The sequence below is a fragment of the Alosa alosa genome, chromosome 2 (genome assembly GCF_017589495.1).
Source record: "Alosa alosa isolate M-15738 ecotype Scorff River chromosome 2, AALO_Geno_1.1, whole genome shotgun sequence".
NCBI classification, from domain to species: Eukaryota; Metazoa; Chordata; class Actinopteri; order Clupeiformes; family Clupeidae; genus Alosa; species Alosa alosa.
The window spans coordinates 11,986,707-12,004,771 of NC_063190.1; the positions used below are offsets into that span (position 1 = coordinate 11,986,707).

At 41.9% G+C, this 18,065-nt stretch overlaps 1 protein-coding gene across 4 annotated transcripts; it reads left to right on the forward strand.

Moving 5' to 3' along the window:
* The first annotated feature begins 309 nt into the window (after positions 1 to 309).
* Positions 310 to 14,655, forward strand: map6a (microtubule-associated protein 6a). 4 transcript variants are annotated; one of them, XM_048237581.1, is made up of 5 exons: positions 310 to 1,504; positions 8,367 to 8,586; positions 9,214 to 9,437; positions 12,995 to 13,105; positions 14,045 to 14,655. In XM_048237581.1, exons 1-5 carry the CDS (start codon positions 750 to 752, stop codon positions 14,184 to 14,186), a joined length of 1,452 nt encoding a protein of 483 aa, XP_048093538.1. In that variant the 5' UTR covers positions 310 to 749; the 3' UTR covers positions 14,187 to 14,655. The 4 variants fall into 4 exon arrangements, with proteins under 4 accessions (XP_048093538.1, XP_048093539.1, XP_048093540.1 ...); XM_048237582.1 differs by lacking the exon at positions 12,995 to 13,105; XM_048237583.1 differs by lacking the exon at positions 12,995 to 13,105 and having other exon boundaries at positions 9,214 to 9,400.
* The last annotated feature ends 3,410 nt before the right edge of the window (positions 14,656 to 18,065 follow it).

Below are 18,065 nucleotides of genomic sequence, written 5' to 3' on the forward strand. Positions count from 1 at the left end.
CTTTTGATGCGCTACTGACAGGTGGTGGACACGGAGGATTATATAAACGGAATTCTGCATGCAATCAGCCATCTGCCTGCTCGCCCATAGATTATTAGCATCACAATGCGACATAGGCAGAGAGACACAGCCTTTTCCTACAGGCTATATAAACTAGAAGGATTCAGTTCATAACAACTGTTCTTCAGTTGTGCCTGCAGTGTAGGCTATATTCTCTATTCAACTGAGCGCCACACTGATGGCAGCCCAGGGCACGCCTCCTCCCCCGCTGCAGAATCTGCGCGCTGATGACGGAGCCAGGTGATACAGCTCTAGTCCAATTCTGAGCATCTTCTCCATGCCTGCTGAGCGCGCGGGCGGGGCTGCTTCGGTTAGCAGAATTTCTGAGCGCAGCGTAGCCTAGCACGACACGAAGAGCCACAACGGAGAGGATCACAGAGTTTTTTTGTCCTCCACACGTTTTAAAGTTAAGACGTGGCATTCGACACTAAGGGACGATTTTGTGCGTAACTGTTTTATAGCCTACATTCAGTTGAGAAATTATTTTCTGACGTTATGGATTAAATTGCAAATCACTGTGAAATCTCAACGGAGAATCAAAACATTGAAGACAGCAGACATCTTGAGCGCATACAGGAAGCTGGGCCTAGGGAGATCGAAATTGGAAAAACATCAATAATCCGAGTATTTGATCATACATCGGACTGCGAGGTAATCTTTGAATTTACCATCACTCCTAACGCCCAGTCATGGCGTGGCCCTGCATTTCGCGGGCATGTTGCATGGCTCGCTTTTGGAATCAGCTTGATAAAGCTGACATTGCGGTGCCTTTGGTCTTCACCAAGTACTCGGACATGTCCGAGATGCAACACCTCCATTTGCAACATCCACAGAAGCAGTTGTGTCCTCCACTCCGAGCCAGTACGGTCGCCATAGAAACGCAGCCTTCTCACAGGGAGAACAGGGATCAGGAGATCGAAGGGAAGGGGCCGCCTCCTCCGGGGAACACTGCGGATAGATCGTGTGAATCCGTGTCACGCCAGGACTACAAACACTGGCGAGTTCGCCCGGAGCCGAGCTGTAAGCCCAAAAATGAGTACCACTTGCCAGAGACTCCGTTCAACAACGAAACACAGTATCAGAAAGATTACAAACCGTGGCCCATCCCGAAAAGAAGTGACCACCCTTGGATCCCCAAACCCTGCCCCACTATATCTGTTGGGGATGACCGTGTCCCCGACAGGTCAAAGCATGTCCACGCAGACGTAGACAGCGGTGTAGAGAAAAGTGAAATCGCAGACAAGGTGCAGGAGAAGGAGATCATCTTGACCGAGAGGAAAAAGAGGCAGGTGACCAAAGGGGATAAACTGGTAGAGAAGAGGGTTGGTGTGACCATAGAGGGACGACAACCAGTGGAGATGACCGCAGAGGGCAAGCCCAGGGCGGCAGTGGATGCCCTTAACAGGCAGATCAAAGAGGAGGTGGCAGGTGGCAGCTCATACAAGTAAGTTTGTATTACATCACTTGTAGAACATGGAAGACACTTGAACATAACATATTGTATGTAGAACATGGAAATCACTGGAACACAAAATATTATAGAATTTGAAAGTCACTGGACGCTATACATCAGACTAAATGCAATCTCTTAGACCTGGACTTTAAATAAATTAAACGCAACCTTAATTGTTTGTCAATTATCTAATTAATTATGGTACAAGTTGATTCTTATGAGAGATTTTGCCCTAAGCTGTTTCTTAACTTAAGTATAGGCATATATTGCATTTTAATGACCATTAGGGCCAATACTCAAGATTTAGTAGTTTCTGTGATTGTGTTTGTGCCTGCCTTTTAGCCTCATCTTGTATGAATTTTCTATCAGTGAGTGGATTACCCATAAGCCCATGCCATCATATTTCTGTAATTTATCTTTTTCTCGGGAGTCACATCTTATCCACACACATTAGCACCCTTCAAATGGATTTTTGAGGCCTGTCACTTTCAGATACATGACATGCATAATTTGTCCAGAATTACATTCATCCAGTGAACTTGGCAGACTTTCCCCCTGAGCAGGAAGCCCCTTTTCAGACATGTAAATCTTCACTTCAGATTGAGCCCAGTTGGAGGTCCTGGGGAATAATAAAACAGTGTCATCTGTCTGTGACATTAGTATGCAAGGGGAGGGGCGAGTTCATTTGTAAGGGCAGAGAAGTACAGTAACCTTCATTTCCAGAGCCATTAAATGATCCTATGGCTGAGTATGGTGTGGCCATTATTGTTAAAAAAAAAAGAAAAGAGATTGGCCAGGACTGACCATGTTAAAGTGATATACCGCTACAGATGCTCTGCCTGTTCATAATCATAATGATCCCATTTCTTCTTAATTACCTTTATTAGATCAATAGTATTGTTTTCTATGCATTTTGGTCTATTTAGCAATCACACAAGGTATTTCATTTATTAAACATCTTAACATTTATTACTGATATCAAGTATTAATATGTTTTAATAAATGTAGCTTGATCAGCGATAAACCCAAGAATATTACTTTAGATCCCCCAAGAGAGTTCAGATCTTAACGATCTGAAACGCATGGTCTGAAACAGATGGTTTAAATATGTTTAGGGTGTGGCCAGTCCAAAATCGCTATCTTGATGGTGTAAAAAGTTTGCCAGACACCAGACACATCATTCAAAAGGGTTGTTCTTATGTTTTTGGGTGTCATGGGTGTGTTTAGGGCTTAACATCCATTAAACTAATGAGGGTGACATCTGTCATTCCCAAGAGCAAGGAGTGCAACATCAAACTGTGTGTTGGTATTTTAACAGTCAGCACATCTGAAGGAATCTGCTTGCACGCGAGACCGTGTATGCAGCACCAGAGTTATATTGAAATTCGCAGACATTGGCGAGCGTTTGTGAACAGGTTTCTGTTTGCCTTGAGTTTTTGGTGAACACTCCCAAACAGTCTGAGGAGGTAGTTCTCCGCGAACATACAGTGGAACTGGACATGAGCTGGACAAAGTGTTACCGTTACAATGGAATGTTCAGAGAAAACATGTTTGCCATGAATGTTTGCCACTGTTTGCCAAAACTGAATGCACCTCTAGATTGCACTAAAATATGTGTGTGACTAGCAGAGTATATTTCAAAGTGTGGAGTGGGCCCCACTAGAGAATAGAATAGAGACATGACGGAAATAGAGACATGACAGGTGGGGCGCGAGGAACAGGAGGGAATTGGTTCTTTTGTGCCTATCTGTAATAATGGCTTTCTTTTTTGACAAGGAAGATCATAGATTCAAAACAAAGTAGCCACATACAAACATAAGTCATAAACAGACCGACATATGAATTAAACTAACATCATATCCAGTGGGCCGAGACGGGAAATATAACATGGAACCAAAATGCGAAAAACATATTTTAACATTACCTTTTTGTCGGGTGGATGGGGTCAGGTGGGGCTTGAAAAATCCCCACCTCCAAAGTGGGGAATGACAGAAAAAGTTTGAGAACCACTGCCCTACAAGCATCTGCACTCGCCTATTATCTGAACTTATCCAAACTGAAACTAACTTCGCCGTGGTCTCATAGGGAACGACAAAACAAAAAATCCTAAGGATATTCATCCTGCGGACAAGTTGTTGCCTGGGACTCGTCATTAAGGGCTGCTTACATTTCATGACAGTAGCTCATTGCTGTGCTTGTATACGCTTTTTGCTTTAGACCAGGTTTTTCTTGGTCGATGGCATAATGATTCTTAGTGGGTGTAAGATTTTTAGATCATGCTCCTGACCACACCTATTTTAATTGACATGCCCGTGGGCGCAGTGATCAATTGAACTGCAGCGCATGGCAACAAAGTTCATCACTGCCTTGGGTTTAAGATGGGAACAAGACTTGTGTCGCGCTTGGCGCCACGTTGCGCTGGGTGTAAGATAGGGCCCGTGATGTTGTAGTACAAAGGCCCATATTTCATGGCTTGATCTTATCTTCAAATACATGATGGAATTGGGGTTAGTGATAGGATTTCAACAATTGCCAGTGATTTTTGGCAGGAGTCAAAGGGTAAAGAGGGCACAGCTGTGATTAGTACCATCACGTTGGCATGAACTGGCGGCAGTTTACCCACACTGAAGTTGGTGCTTGTCTTTGGGTGGGTGCTGCAGGGGAGAGCTGGTCAGATGTGGGTCATTCGCAGGGCACAGCTGGGTGGAGTTCAAAGATGGCATGAAGATGGCACTGCATAATAATCAGTCTATCGTAACAACTAGTGTTTAGTCACAGCTTTACTCAGTATTCACACAAAACAAAACCCAGTGTCCATTGTCTGTCACAAAAAGTGCCTGTGTTCCATTCTGATTGTTCGGAAGTTGAGTAAACCCCAGGAGAGTTTTGGAGCTGTCATTATCTGTAGGCAGTAGGAGATGTGATTGCTGAGTGACGTGCTCTAATACAGAGTGACAAAAGATGGAGTGATGCTTGGCAGGCCATATAGCTGTTCACTGCTGTTCTTGTGCAGGCACTTTGCAATTCTACTTCTCGTTCCCACCAGATGTCTTGGTCGGTGTCTTCAAACGCTATTTTTGCAATTTATCAATAGACCTGGTTCAGAACCAGAAAAGTACATCTGCCTCAGGACTTGACTAATCACTTTAGACACAGTAGAGTGGTTTGTTATCCAAGTGCTGGAAATCCAACCAGATGATACAGGGACTGACTATGCCTCCTTAGGCTCAGTATGGCTAGGTCATGTGTGATTAGGTGAAGATGTCAATGAATGAATGACAGTGTTGTGTTGATGGGAAAATGTGTGTGAATTGAGTGAAAATATTATTATTGGAGAGTTAGGGCCTTGTTTATTTTTCTATAATCACCTCTAAGCATAGATGACTGTGTTATTTTCTATCATTTGTTATTTAAAAGCACACTTTACAGGACAGGATAATTGTGTAAATAAATGTCCAGCCACTGGATAAGTAGGTAGTCAGATCCTTGGCAGGCTGTTGGATTCTAAACATTCAGGAAAAAAACTTATCCTCAAGACAGTGGCAAGAGGCCCAGAACTGGAGAGGCAAAAAGAACACAACTACAGTACAGCAGAATGTGTGTGAAGTGATAGAAACCCTCTCTGAATCATCTCAGGAGAAGCACTTCCTGTGTGCAAATCAAAGAGTGATACAGCAGTTTATATCCCAATACATTACATGAAATTGCTGACTCCTGTCCATACTTATTTGTGGCACGTCTGTGCTGGCAGATTCAGTATTAAAAAACCACGGTTGCTTGCAGTTTCTGAGTGCATTTCAATTCAGTCCTCTGGGAGAGCACTGTACCGGCTCCTGAACACATGACAAATCTAACTTTGTATCTATATTGTACCAGTGTGAGTCTGCATGTAATATTTTGTTGTGTGTGTGTGTGTGTGTGTGTGTGTGTGTGTGTGTGTGTGTGTGTGTGTGTGTTTTTGTTTGTGTGTGTGTGTGTGTGAGAGAGAGAGAGAGAGAGAGAGAGCTTCCATACCGTTTGCTCTTATTGTATCCTATCAGCTCACCATTTGTAGATTTTTAACATAAAATATGGACTATTGATTTTGTATTCTCTGGCAGGTGATGGATTAGTGCGTATCGTGGTGTCAGCTGCTTGCGTATTGAGAGTGAAACATGAGAGTTTAGTCCACTGAGGGTCACGTTATCCTGCACGGTGTCCATGTACAGTTACAGTGGCGTTATGGATAATCACCATGCAGTGGTGGAGCACTGGAGTACAGTGGAGCTGTACCAAGCACACTCTAGGCCATGTGCACAGCACACAACACCAGAGGCATTGTTATCTAGTTATCTATAGGGCTACAGTTACCAGACTATACGAGTATAATGCTTAAGACCTGCTCTCTCTCTCTCTCTCTGTCTCTCTCTCTCTGTCTCTCTCTTTCCTTCTCTCTGTCTCTTTCCCTCCTTCCCTGTGCTTGTCTCATTTCATCCTTGCTCTATCTCTCTCTTGCCTTCTTTTTCACTCCCTCTCTCTTGTAATCTCTTTCACTCCCTCTCTCTTTCCCTCTACCCTGCATCTCGCTCCACTACCCCTCCCCAAATCAAATTAAATATGTATTACTGTCATGAATCAGTGAATTAAATGCTGCAAAATGTAAATCCATTTGGAAAATATAAAACAGGCATTCCCATTGCTTCTCTCTATGCTATTATTACAATTAGTACAATAATGGAAAGGAAATCTTATTTGGGGTAAATAACATTCATCAGTTTGTCAATGTCCTTTCAGTGATTACAGTACTGTCTCAAACATGCAAATGAAATGGCATAAAAGAAACTTCATAAGATAAGTCATACTTATCTTCGGTAGTCTGATTTTATAGACCCTCTCTCCTGCTCTTGCTCCAACACCCCCTCTTTCTGTGGCCTTTCATCCACAGTCTTGGATTGTAAACTGTTCTCAAGCTCACATATCTTTGGTTGTTTGGGCATTGCACTGGACTTCATTCCTCTTATGTAATCATTCACTGCGGTTCAACTTCACGGGCTATATGTGGCAGCCACCCTTCAGATCAGCACTCATCATCTTTTACAACCTCCAAGGGCTGTTGAGCAATTTGAAAGGGTCACCTCAGCTGAAGAATGGCAGGAAATTGTGCATTATTTTATTTCGTATGCAATATACAGTATAAAATAAACAAATTATATATATATACTGTTTATATATATATGGTGTATATAATATATATAAAGAAAGACTTTTATAGCAGTCCTACCCACCTGTGTGTGTGTGTGTGTGTGTGTGTGTGTGTGTGTGTGTGTGTGTGTGTGTGTGCGCGCGCGCATCTATGTATATGTGCATGTGTATGCATGTACAGATGCATTCACATCTTTCTGGTATACCCCTGGCATCCTCCTGCCCAGTTGTCTGTGCCCAGCGCCATCCTTGTGCAGAGAAGCGTGAGCAGCACTGTCCCTATTGCAGGCCCTGACAAACACACACACACACACACACACACGCCACCCCCACACAGCTGTGCAGTTTGCTGATGTGTCAGGTGATGAGTCGCCAGTCCAGTCCATCACCCTCCTGACTTGGGTCACTCCACCTGTGTGTTGAGACGGCTAGAAGAGACATGCATTGGACGTGAGCTGAGAGCGTCTCTCAGAGGACTGTTTTTGCTGACCTGTCCTTTGGCACTCATGTCAGGTGTTGCCTGTGACCGCTAGGGCTGCAGACCAGCTCAAGTGGACTAAGACAAATAAGGTGTTGTGTGGGTAGTCTAGTAAATGCTGGGTTCCACAGGATGTTAGTTATCAATGTGGCAGCAAAGATACGACTTTCCTTTCATGTTATTTTTCTTGCACACATACTGTATGTACATATCTACACAGACACATACACCCACTCACACACACCCACACACAGACACACCCACACGCACACCCACACGCACACCCACACGCACACCCCCACACACACACACACACACACACACATCTTTCTGTTCTAATACATTCAGATAGTAAATATAGGCAGATGTTACTCACTTATTTGTTTGTTTGTTTTTTTGTTTGCTTGCCCACCAATGATTTTGTTTACTTTTATTCAGAAATTATATTAACTACATGTAATTGAACATTGTGCAGCAAATAATCTTCTTCGATCCATCTTAATCTTGTTATTTCCCATGTACATTTATGTACACCACGCAGAATAATAGATTTACAGCCTGTTACACTTCATTTGTTCTTGTCCACATTTCTGAGATTTCTCTAGTGGGAAGGTCCTCGATTTGAGGGAGCTGAACCTAACTGGCTTGTTGCACATCTCTTGGTCTTCTCCAGTGGCTTTCCTTTCCAGACACTAACAGTGTTACCTAATCAATACTGGCCTTCAGTGCAGCCAGGCTAATGCAATGACGCAACCCTCTGTCTCTCCGAGATAGTTCCCCTGGTCTCATGGCGGAGGAACAAACTGCCCTTACTGTCCAACCTACTGTCTTCCTCCCCAGGTTAATAGGCTCTCTGTCTGGCTCTGGATGATTGTGCAGGAAATTAAATTAAATGAGATGAGACTAAGGAACAAAACTGAACATAATGTCTGTGTCCTTCTCTTTATACTTTATAATGCAATTGAAGAGCATACAATTCAGAGAGATTGCCTTTAGTGAGTTACCTGTTAAACAGATTTTTAAAAGATATGTATTGTTTTGATTCCAGATATAATATCTCTCCATTAATCACACAGAGGAGAGGAAAAGAGCGATTTGTTCAGTAAAAAACCTATCATACTGAAAGTCACTGTCTGCATTGTTGTTGAGCGTCTTTGTGGCGGTAACGTGACCTGTGCTGCTATGGGCCAACAGGACTGAGTTCAAAGCCTACACTGATGTAAAACCAGCCAAGCTCATCCGGGCCAAATCCCAGTTCCTGCCCCCCAATGACAAAACCAACAACCTGGAGACCAGCTACAACGCCTGCTACAGGGGAGAGCAGACCAAGCTGCTGTCCGCTGCTGACAACAAGGGGGTGGACAGAAGGAGGATACGCTCCCTGTACTCTGAACCCTACAAAGAGTCCAGTAAAGTAAGTACATACTCTTTTCAACCCTACAAAGAGCCCAGTAAAGTAAGTATATACTCTTTTTCAACCCAGAGAGACCAGTGAAGTATGTACCCATTGTCTTGAACCTTGGAAAGATTGAAGTAACAAATATAAAAGTTCAAAAGTGTTGAGTAAGGTAAATATATATGCTGTTTGCAACCCTTTAAAGGAAGATCAGAAGATGTAACTACGCTCAGTGCTGTAAACCAAAGCAGTTAAACATGCCCATTTAGTTGTTCGTAGTGCATCTTACATGTAGTAATGAAGATTGCAGTTACTGGTCAGTTTTTTGTGCTCTGGTCACATCACATAGAGCTAGAGGCACATAATGTTTATTTTCAGTCCACAGGATGAGCTATGGTAGATGTACAGCTTGTTTGCCATTTTGATGTTTTTAAAGGAGAACATTCACCCTTCCTCAAATCCTCAACACTGTACAAGCAACCCATGCTCACATCACAAAGTACACATTATCAGACATTAAAATATCAGCTGTATTTACCAGAAGGCTCAAACTAAAAAGGCTAGTTCACCGTATTAGATTTATTTAATTTCCCATCCGCTGTCAAGGAGTGGTCCTCTTTACCCCCTGTTGTCCCTGTCCCATAGGTGGACAAGCCAAGCGTCCATCGGTCCAAACCCAAAAAGACTGGGGCCACTACCTCCACCTCTGCGAGCCAGGCCAAGGCCGTGAGGAAGCCCAAAGAGAAGCAGGTGGCCGGCGTGCGTGGCTCCAAGAAGAAGGCCTCCGAGAACAAGCCCCTTGCCCGGCCCGAGGGAGGAGACAAGGAGAAAAGTAAAGAGATGAACAACAAACTGGCTGAGGCGAAAGAGTAAAAACCATTGCACTTCTCCTTTAACTTCTTCCTTTAGAGCTTCCTCGGAAAGATCAAAGATGACAGTGAAGGTTGCAAAGTTTTAGTAATCAGGGGTACTTCTCCCCTCCCCCAAGCACCTCCATTTTATGATTCAGTGCATAGATCTGTCTTTCCCTCCCTCTTTTTCTTCTCCCTTTTCTGTCTTCTCCTCTTCTTCTTTTCATCATGCCTTTATCTCTGACTCTCTGATCTCTGTTGTTTCTTGTGCTAAATGTCAGGACCAAACGTCACTGGATGATTTTACTTCCACTCTTTACACACTGCATTAGTAATGAGAGGGAGGGGGTCAACTCGGCCCTGCCTTCTCCTCTCACGTCCATTATGACTGTTACACTGTTTCCATGGCTACGGGCTGTTTGGTTAGCCAATGGATGGTGAGCTTGCATTTGCATGGGGCCTACTGATGAGCTGCTCTGTGCAGTGGGCATCCATTGAACTGCACAGATTGCTTTGCCACATTTATCAAGGGTTTATTTAAACCTCACTTACCTATTATTCATCCGCTGATCTAAGTCTACAAGACTAGTTAGTTAACACTGAAATAATATCCAATGACAAAACACATGGATGTCATGCACCATCTATATTGGTCTGAAGGACTTTGATAAATGTGTTGCTTGGTTGTTTGCAGGGCATATTGATGTGACTCTGTGCCTGCTTTTTCCTCCATCAATGTTTTGCTTTCTTCCTTGTGTGACCCTCATAGCCCATATACATTGTCCTTTGTCCTCACAGGTTAATTAACTTTACCATTTATATTCTCAGTTGCAAGTTATGTACTGTCATACATTTCAATGCTATTTCTGTGTTCTTGGAAAAGGCTGGTGTGCAATACTGTAGAGCAGATTGTTTTTACAAGTGATAGTATCCACAGGTTAAATATTTGTTGCTGAATGTCACTTAATAATTAGGATTTAGACAGCATATTTTCCAAATACAAACACTGCCAAGAGGCCAATTGCATTTCACATTATTAGGTATACTGTGTCTCCTAAGATATTGTAGTGTAGAATTGAATGTACTGTATTGTAACAATTATACAATTAATGTGTTCAAATGATTTGGTACAATGGAAGGGACATTTCTGTATATGTATTTTACAGTAATCAATCTGACAAAGGCAACATTTAGATCCGCATATACAACACAAAAAAATACTGTACAATATTCATTCATTCCCCCCAGAGGAAACTTACACTCATACGCACGCACACACACAAAACACACACACACACACACACACACAATTATAGACATGCAGTATATTCACACAGTCAAGACCACCAGTTTCAAAGAAAATTGTAATTTTTGTTTGAATTCAACCCATATTTTAGATTAGGCTTATGCATTATCTAGCTATCTATCTTTCTTTCTATCTATCTATCTATCTATCTATCTATCTATCTATCTATCTGTTTGTCTATCTATCTGTCTATCCATGTATTGTCCATGTATGTATCAGTTAGTATTTATTCATGTGTCTTTACTTATTTATTTATGTATGTATTTATTTATTTGATCCATGCTTCCAGTCACCATACATTTACTATGTATTTTGTTTTCCTCTTACTGGAGAATTATATTGGTGGCATAATGTCAACAATGTGTGCTAATTCTTCTCTTTGTTGTATTGAATGCCATGATGTGATGGTAAGTTGAATGCTGTTTGTATGGTATGCTTTTCAACACTGATTTTCTTTTCTTCTTTTTTTGGCGTGTTTTCTGGATGCATGCTTGTTTTGGTCTTCGCTGGGGCCAAAATAAAGAACTCATTTGCCTTGCCAAAGGACATTAATGTGTAAATGCATGGGTGCTTTTCAACAGAAAGTCATTCTGATCAGTTCCCCCTCAACCACATCACTTGAAACAACTTCAGGACATAACCACTCTGCTCTCTCTCTCTCTGTGTGTGTGTGTGTGTGTGTGTGTGTGTGTGTGTGTGTGTGTGTGTGTGTGTGTGTGTGTGTGTGTGTGTGTGTGTGTGTGTGTGTGTGTGTGTGTGTGTGTGTGTGCGAGAGAGGACATTTGACTGGATTTAGATGTCCATGTCATGGGAATATTTTTATTTACTACAATTACCCAGAATGGATCCACTAGAAAAATCAGAACCATCATTCTAAAGTGAACTGCTGGTTTGTCACTAGCCTTTAACCCACCTATTCTACTTAAGGCTGGATAGCAGTCCTATCGAGTGTGACAGTACATCTAAACTAGTTCCATGCATCCCTAACGGCAAATAAAAGGCAAGCATTTGAAGGCTGAGGTTAAACATTGCTTTTTTTTTTATTATTGTTTTTTTTTTTCATTCATAAGCTGCTGCATCTCACTTACCCTCTCTCCTTCTCTGACATCATCTGGTGAGATGATCTGTGGTCCTCCTCTTCCTCTACTTCTTGCTCCTCAGCAAAAAGAGCAAAACAGAAGCAAACAACTAACAAGGAGGAGTGTCCGCCCTTATTTTCTGTTCATAACATCCAGGCCATTTTCTAAATCTGCCCACTTGTTCGTTAGTTACGGTGAGGGTCATCTCATTATGGTCTTCCAGCCATTTTACATGACCCAGGTCAGAAGGAGGAGGAGCAGGAGGAAGGAGAGGAAACGAGGGCTGAACGTGTGTAGCCAGTGGGCTGTGCATATCACTACACAGTGCTATGGCTGAAACCAGTCAGTCACTGCTAGGGAAAAAGAGGAGGAAAGGAAGTAATTTTCTGTAAATGGGACAAAATCTATCAATGTGACGTACATCTGTTTGCTCTGCTTGCTTATATTTATTATCATATTATTAATAAATGCAAAAAGCAGAAAAAAAGCTGCTGTTGTGGTCCATTTTTGTTGACATTCAGAATGGACGGTAGGTGTGGGAGACTTCAGGTGGTATTCAGACTCGGTACATGTTTGTGTTTTCAAAATATCCTGTTGTTTGTGTCAACTAGGAGACATTGCTTGAGTAGTCCTTGTGTGAACTAGTAGACGTTGCTTGAGTATATGTATGTCCACATGGAAGAGAACTCTTAAAGCTAGCCACCTAATGCTGAGAATCTTAACTTAGCCTTTCAGAAGTGCAGTTTTTGAAGTATTCTGGCACATGCTGTGGCATCCTTTTAAACTCCTGCATATTGCTGTGAGGTGAAATCCCAGAAATATATTATTATGCATTTCCTATCAATATATTTCCAGAGCATATTCACTCAGAATTGACAGCAATATGTATGTTTATATTAGGATGCGATGCACTACATTCTATTTGGCAGAGATAATGTGCCCAAAATTTAGTTAGTATCTGCACTGAAAAAGAAAAATATTGAGAAGAGCAGTTTCATTCAAGTGTTTTACCCTTCAGATTGTTACTGATGTTCATTAAAGTAGATCCATGTAATGTTTATACTATGTCATTAATTGGCGTTTACTCATTTGCAGCCCTTTACTGAAGTTTGTTTGACCAAATGGATGTTTGTGTGGGTTTGAGACCTGATCCCGTAGCTAACGCATGGCCTTCTCGTCCCCTTCCGAAGGGTTGTGCTAAAACAGTACCACTACATACAGCTCTGTCAGCCCATCCGCGATTTCGGGTGGGTGCAGACCCTTAAGCAGCACCTGTGGGGCTGTACACTGCCCAACCCAAGGTAATGCCAAAAGAATTAATTCCCACCAAAAGATCCCTTACCATATGCTCTTGATTCTCTCTCACTCTCTCTCTTTTTTAAACGTGCTGTGTTCATTTATGATGAGGAAGCTTTGTGGATGTATTTTGTGTATTTTAGGGCATTTCTCTCTATCTTACATTCTCTTCCATATGGAAACTGCAGTGCCAGGAGAGTCATGTGAGCTAGATCCCAGTAGTTGCTGCTGTTTGAATCTTCTGCTGTCTTAGCATGTTCTCATTATGGTCTCGCCAGGCTGCCCTTATGGTGATGTTAACCCAGCCATGAGACATAGCATTTGAAATAGGTCAAGGCAAAGCAAATTGCATGGCCTGAATCTTCTGGAATCTTGGGCAGCACAGAGGTCAACAGCCAACCACTCATACATACACTGTGTGGGCCCATGCGTCAGTTATGTGGTTTTGATATAACCCAAATATATCACATTTATTTTTGAGATGTTGTGCAATATAATTAGTACATGGCCTGCAGTATTTTACAACAATGTCTTATTGTTGTAAACAGTCAACCTCTTCATGTAGTCCTGTTACCCCCATAATCCATGGCCCTCCATGTAGTCCTGTTATCTTGTTGGGGAGGGTATTTGCAGTGCTTGAACAAAAAAAAGGAATGTGAATTGAATGGGACAGCTGAATATTTAAGAGGTAAATTAACTCTACCTCTAGAATATCTGTCCATACACTGCATGCCTTTGGTTCAGTGGAAACAGCCTGAAACACTTACAGTATGTGTGGAGACATGTGTTCTTAGTTTACCATCAATAAGGCCGATGTAGATGTCTATATCTGGGTATGAGTGGGATAGAAGCAGTGTTTTGGCCAACTGTTCTGATGTCTGTCTATCTTCTCCCTCTCTCACTGCTGCTGCTACGGCTGCCTCTGCTGCTGGTCCACCTCAAAGGGAGCTCAAGGTCGAGGTGCACCAACGACCCCGTGATCATAATTCCCCGAGTTCCCCTGGAGGAGACCAAGAACCACTGGTGGATAGACCCCAACCTCGGCGGACCGGCGGAGTAGTGCGCTTTGCCCCGGACGTCAAGTAGGAGGCATCAGGCCCACATGGCGGGTCGGCCCGACAACAACTCTGGTGCCAGGCGTGCGTGGCATCAGCGTGGCATGTGGACTGTAAGGGACAGTCGATTAGATAACACGGTACTGTGTGTGTATGCTGTATATTGATCTATTGTGAGTTACCGAAGCAAAGCTTTTCTGAATGACGAAAAACATATATGGGAGGGGAAACAATGCTTGTTTGTATTGGTTGCTGCTTTTCAATGTGAAAGATGGGACTGAGAGTCTGGCTGGGTGAATGAGTGATTGTTGGATTGATTAAGTGATTGGATGCAAATATAAAGGTGCTAAATTCCATTTACGTCACATGCTCCAGATTCAAAAATGTTCTGTCCTTGATAGTATAATATATAGTCACACCATACCATAAAGTGCTTCCTTAATATCACCCATGACGGAACAGTGCAAAATTCTATGGCTAATAGTATGTTAATAAATTAGTAATGAAACCTTCTGTCCCTTTGTATTGAATCACCCTATTGCATGGAGATTATTCACACACATTAGTATTCATAAATAAGTCAGTTGTTACTCTATTCATGAGTGCAATAAATCAATGGGCTGTTCAGTAATGAAATTGTTAGACAGAATGAGGCCCAGTAGTATATGAATGTGGACTGGTAGTCTAATGACTGCTACTAATATCTGTATTTCTTGTATTCTTCTTACAAAGAATTGCACCGATGCTTTTGTTTAGAAAATAACAGTGGTTTGATCGTCAGTAACTTGTAGACCAAAAATGTGTTTGGATATGGTGCACATTTAACATATAGATGCAGTAATTATAGCCTAGATATTCAGTTCCTGTTATACAACCTTGACCAAGTTTAGCCATTTTCCTCACCTTTGATATGTGTATATAATTATCATATTAAAACAAAAAGACCAGCTATAAATATAATATGGTCTACTCTCAGATGATGGAAATCAGCTGCAACACTACCTAAACAGATTGGTTATGTAACATGGCTTCGAACATAAAACAGATCCATTTCATCACTGTCTGACATCCCCTAGATGACTGAATCGTGCCTCTTTGATCTCTCTATCACGCTAGATGTGGAGTATACAGACTTGCCATGTGACTGGCTGTAGCGATGAAAAGTCCTCTGGTTTTCAAACACAGGATCTGACAGCCACTTCCTCAGTGCTCTGTCTTTGACTGCTCTTGCCTAAGCCAATCACCAGCCTCACTGATCACTGCTCCGCAGATCTGCTGATAAGCTGCCTTTTTAATCAAAGAGAACAGACACACTGAGTCTGTGACTTGAGTGATGTCATCAGAGTATTCAGAGGCAACGCTGAAAAGCAGTCACTCAATGCTAACTGTGTACGTGTTAGGGGAGAGGTTTGTGTGTGTGAGGACAGTGAGTTTGTCTGTTCGTGTGTGTGTGTGTGTGTCTGTGTGTCTGTGTGCCTTTGTCTGTTTATCTGTCGGTCTGTGTTGTTGAGAGTCAGGGGTGTTGTGGGAGTTGGTAGGGTATGTGTGGGAGGGGGTGTTAGTGATTCAGTCAATCATTTGGCATCAGTGAGTCAGCCATCATGATTAAGCCCCCTACTCCCATCACTCAACACAAAACAAAGTCATTTTGAATAACTTAATCCTCAAATAGTGTTTTGCCTGGTAATCTTTATACGTAAATCGAGCATAATTCTCTATTGCAGTATATTCTTATCAATTTGGCATTGGTGCTAAAATGTAGCCTTTTGCAGTGTAACACAACACCGTGCAACTCATTTGAAGAAAATGTGTGTTAAATACATTATAATTAGTATCATTTTACTTCAAATAAGTTCAGTTTTTTGTTGCAGGAATGCCCATTAATTTTCCTCATTTCAGTGGAAGTCCAGGTTCCATTGACCCGATGTAAAATAATGATTCACTCCACACACTTGTCCTTTCAGTGGCCTTAGCTTATAGAGGCCTCAGGCACCAGTTCACCACCAAAAATATCTCTCACACACACACACACACATAAACAAACACAAACATACCAGATAGTAGGCATAGATGGATAGATGAGAAATAAATGTGGTCTGTTTGCATTAAGTCAGAGACCTGAGCTTGAAGCTTTGGGGGATTTGAGCAGATGGAAGAGAGATGGCCAAGTCACATGACCAGCTCAGTCCCCGCAGAAAAAAAACAAAATTCAGGAAATGAGTAGAGAAACAACTGGTAGGGGATGCGAAACATTGAGCAAAGTGTGCCGTCTGAATCTGATTCTGTAGTGTTTATTGGCAGGAGTATCTCTCAAGATTCCCCTCCCACTTATTCCTCCTTCAGTTCACGCTTTCCTTGTTGTTCTTCTCTGTCAGGGCTGGGGGAAAGCAACCAACTAAGAAATTGTGTTCTGAATGGTAGTCATGGTAATTGGTTGCCTAGTGAGAACAAAGAAGGTGAATGGATGCTGGGTAATAATGGATGGGGTTATGTTAGTGCTGCTTTTTGTGCAGATGGTACCACCTTGTCCCGAGGGAACCCTCAACACACGCTATCTCTCTCTCTCTCTCTCTTTCTCTCGCTCTCTCTGTGTATACCATGTGGTACCATTGTATTATATTTATGTTATGTTTATGGTTCTTAGCAGATGTTTCTGTCCAAAGCGACTTACAATGACAACTATAAATAACAGTTTACACTAAAGTCATATGGCCTACACTTAAATATATATATATGAAAGGCTGGCATAGCAGGCTGGCATAGCAGACGGTCATCAAAGGACCACAGTGGGTGAGAGGGGACATAGAGCTGGATCATGGAAAAATACAGTAAGATGGAGATCCTGTAAGTGTCCTGGAACATATAGAGTACTAGGTATTAGAATAAAAAATATTATTGAAGAAGGTTGAGAACCTTGAGACACAATAATTACTCAGGGAGTGGGAGTGAGAGAGAGAGAGAGAGAGAGAGAGAGAGATCTGGAGGCTCATACAGGCCTTATTTGGTCAATACTGCCACCTAGTGGTAACATTCTCCAGATTCACAGTGACTTTTTCCTCAATTGAGCCCCTACTATGTTGATGGCACCAGCTACCACAATGGAGGGAAGAAATACACATCTAAACCGATGGTGAAGAACACACCCTGCCCCAGAGTTACCACTCATCAAGACACAAGGAATGATGAATAATGATGAAAACCCACTATCGAGTCAGGTCGAGATAGGCCAGCTCTTAGCATGATCATGTTGTCCTTTAGAAATATCATCAAGACCATACAGATAATGCGGTATTCTGGAATGTTTTTGAGAGGTGTTCTATCAACACATTGATTACACATGTAAATACATAAAAAAAATACCACTCTATTACACTGACATGTATTGCAGAGTTTAATGCATAATTGTTACAAAATGCTCAAAATGTTACACTTACAATTCAGAATTTTAGATAATATTGTTTATGTTCATAAGTGCTTCTAGTAATCAATAATAAAGTTACCTTAGTGATGGAAATATGTACACTACTGTTCAAAAGTTTGGAGTCACTTGTTTTCAACATTAATGTTGTAAATGACTTGTAGAAAAAAATGGCTAATCTTTAATGCAATATACAGATGCCCATTATTAGCAACCATTCATCCAATTTTCCAATGGTACATTCTGCTTACTAATCTGACATTTTAAAAGGCTAACTGAGAAAACATTGGAGAACCCTTTTGCAATTATGATTGCACATAATGTAATCTGAAATCTGCTGCCCTGATTAAAAAAACAATGCAACTGATCTCTACTGGTATTCTGTCTATAATGAAGTGGAATGGAAATGTCTAAGTGACTCCAAACTTTTGAACGGTAGTGTAAGTGCAATGAAAAGATAAGCATCTCACGTGCTCTAAAATTCCAGATTAG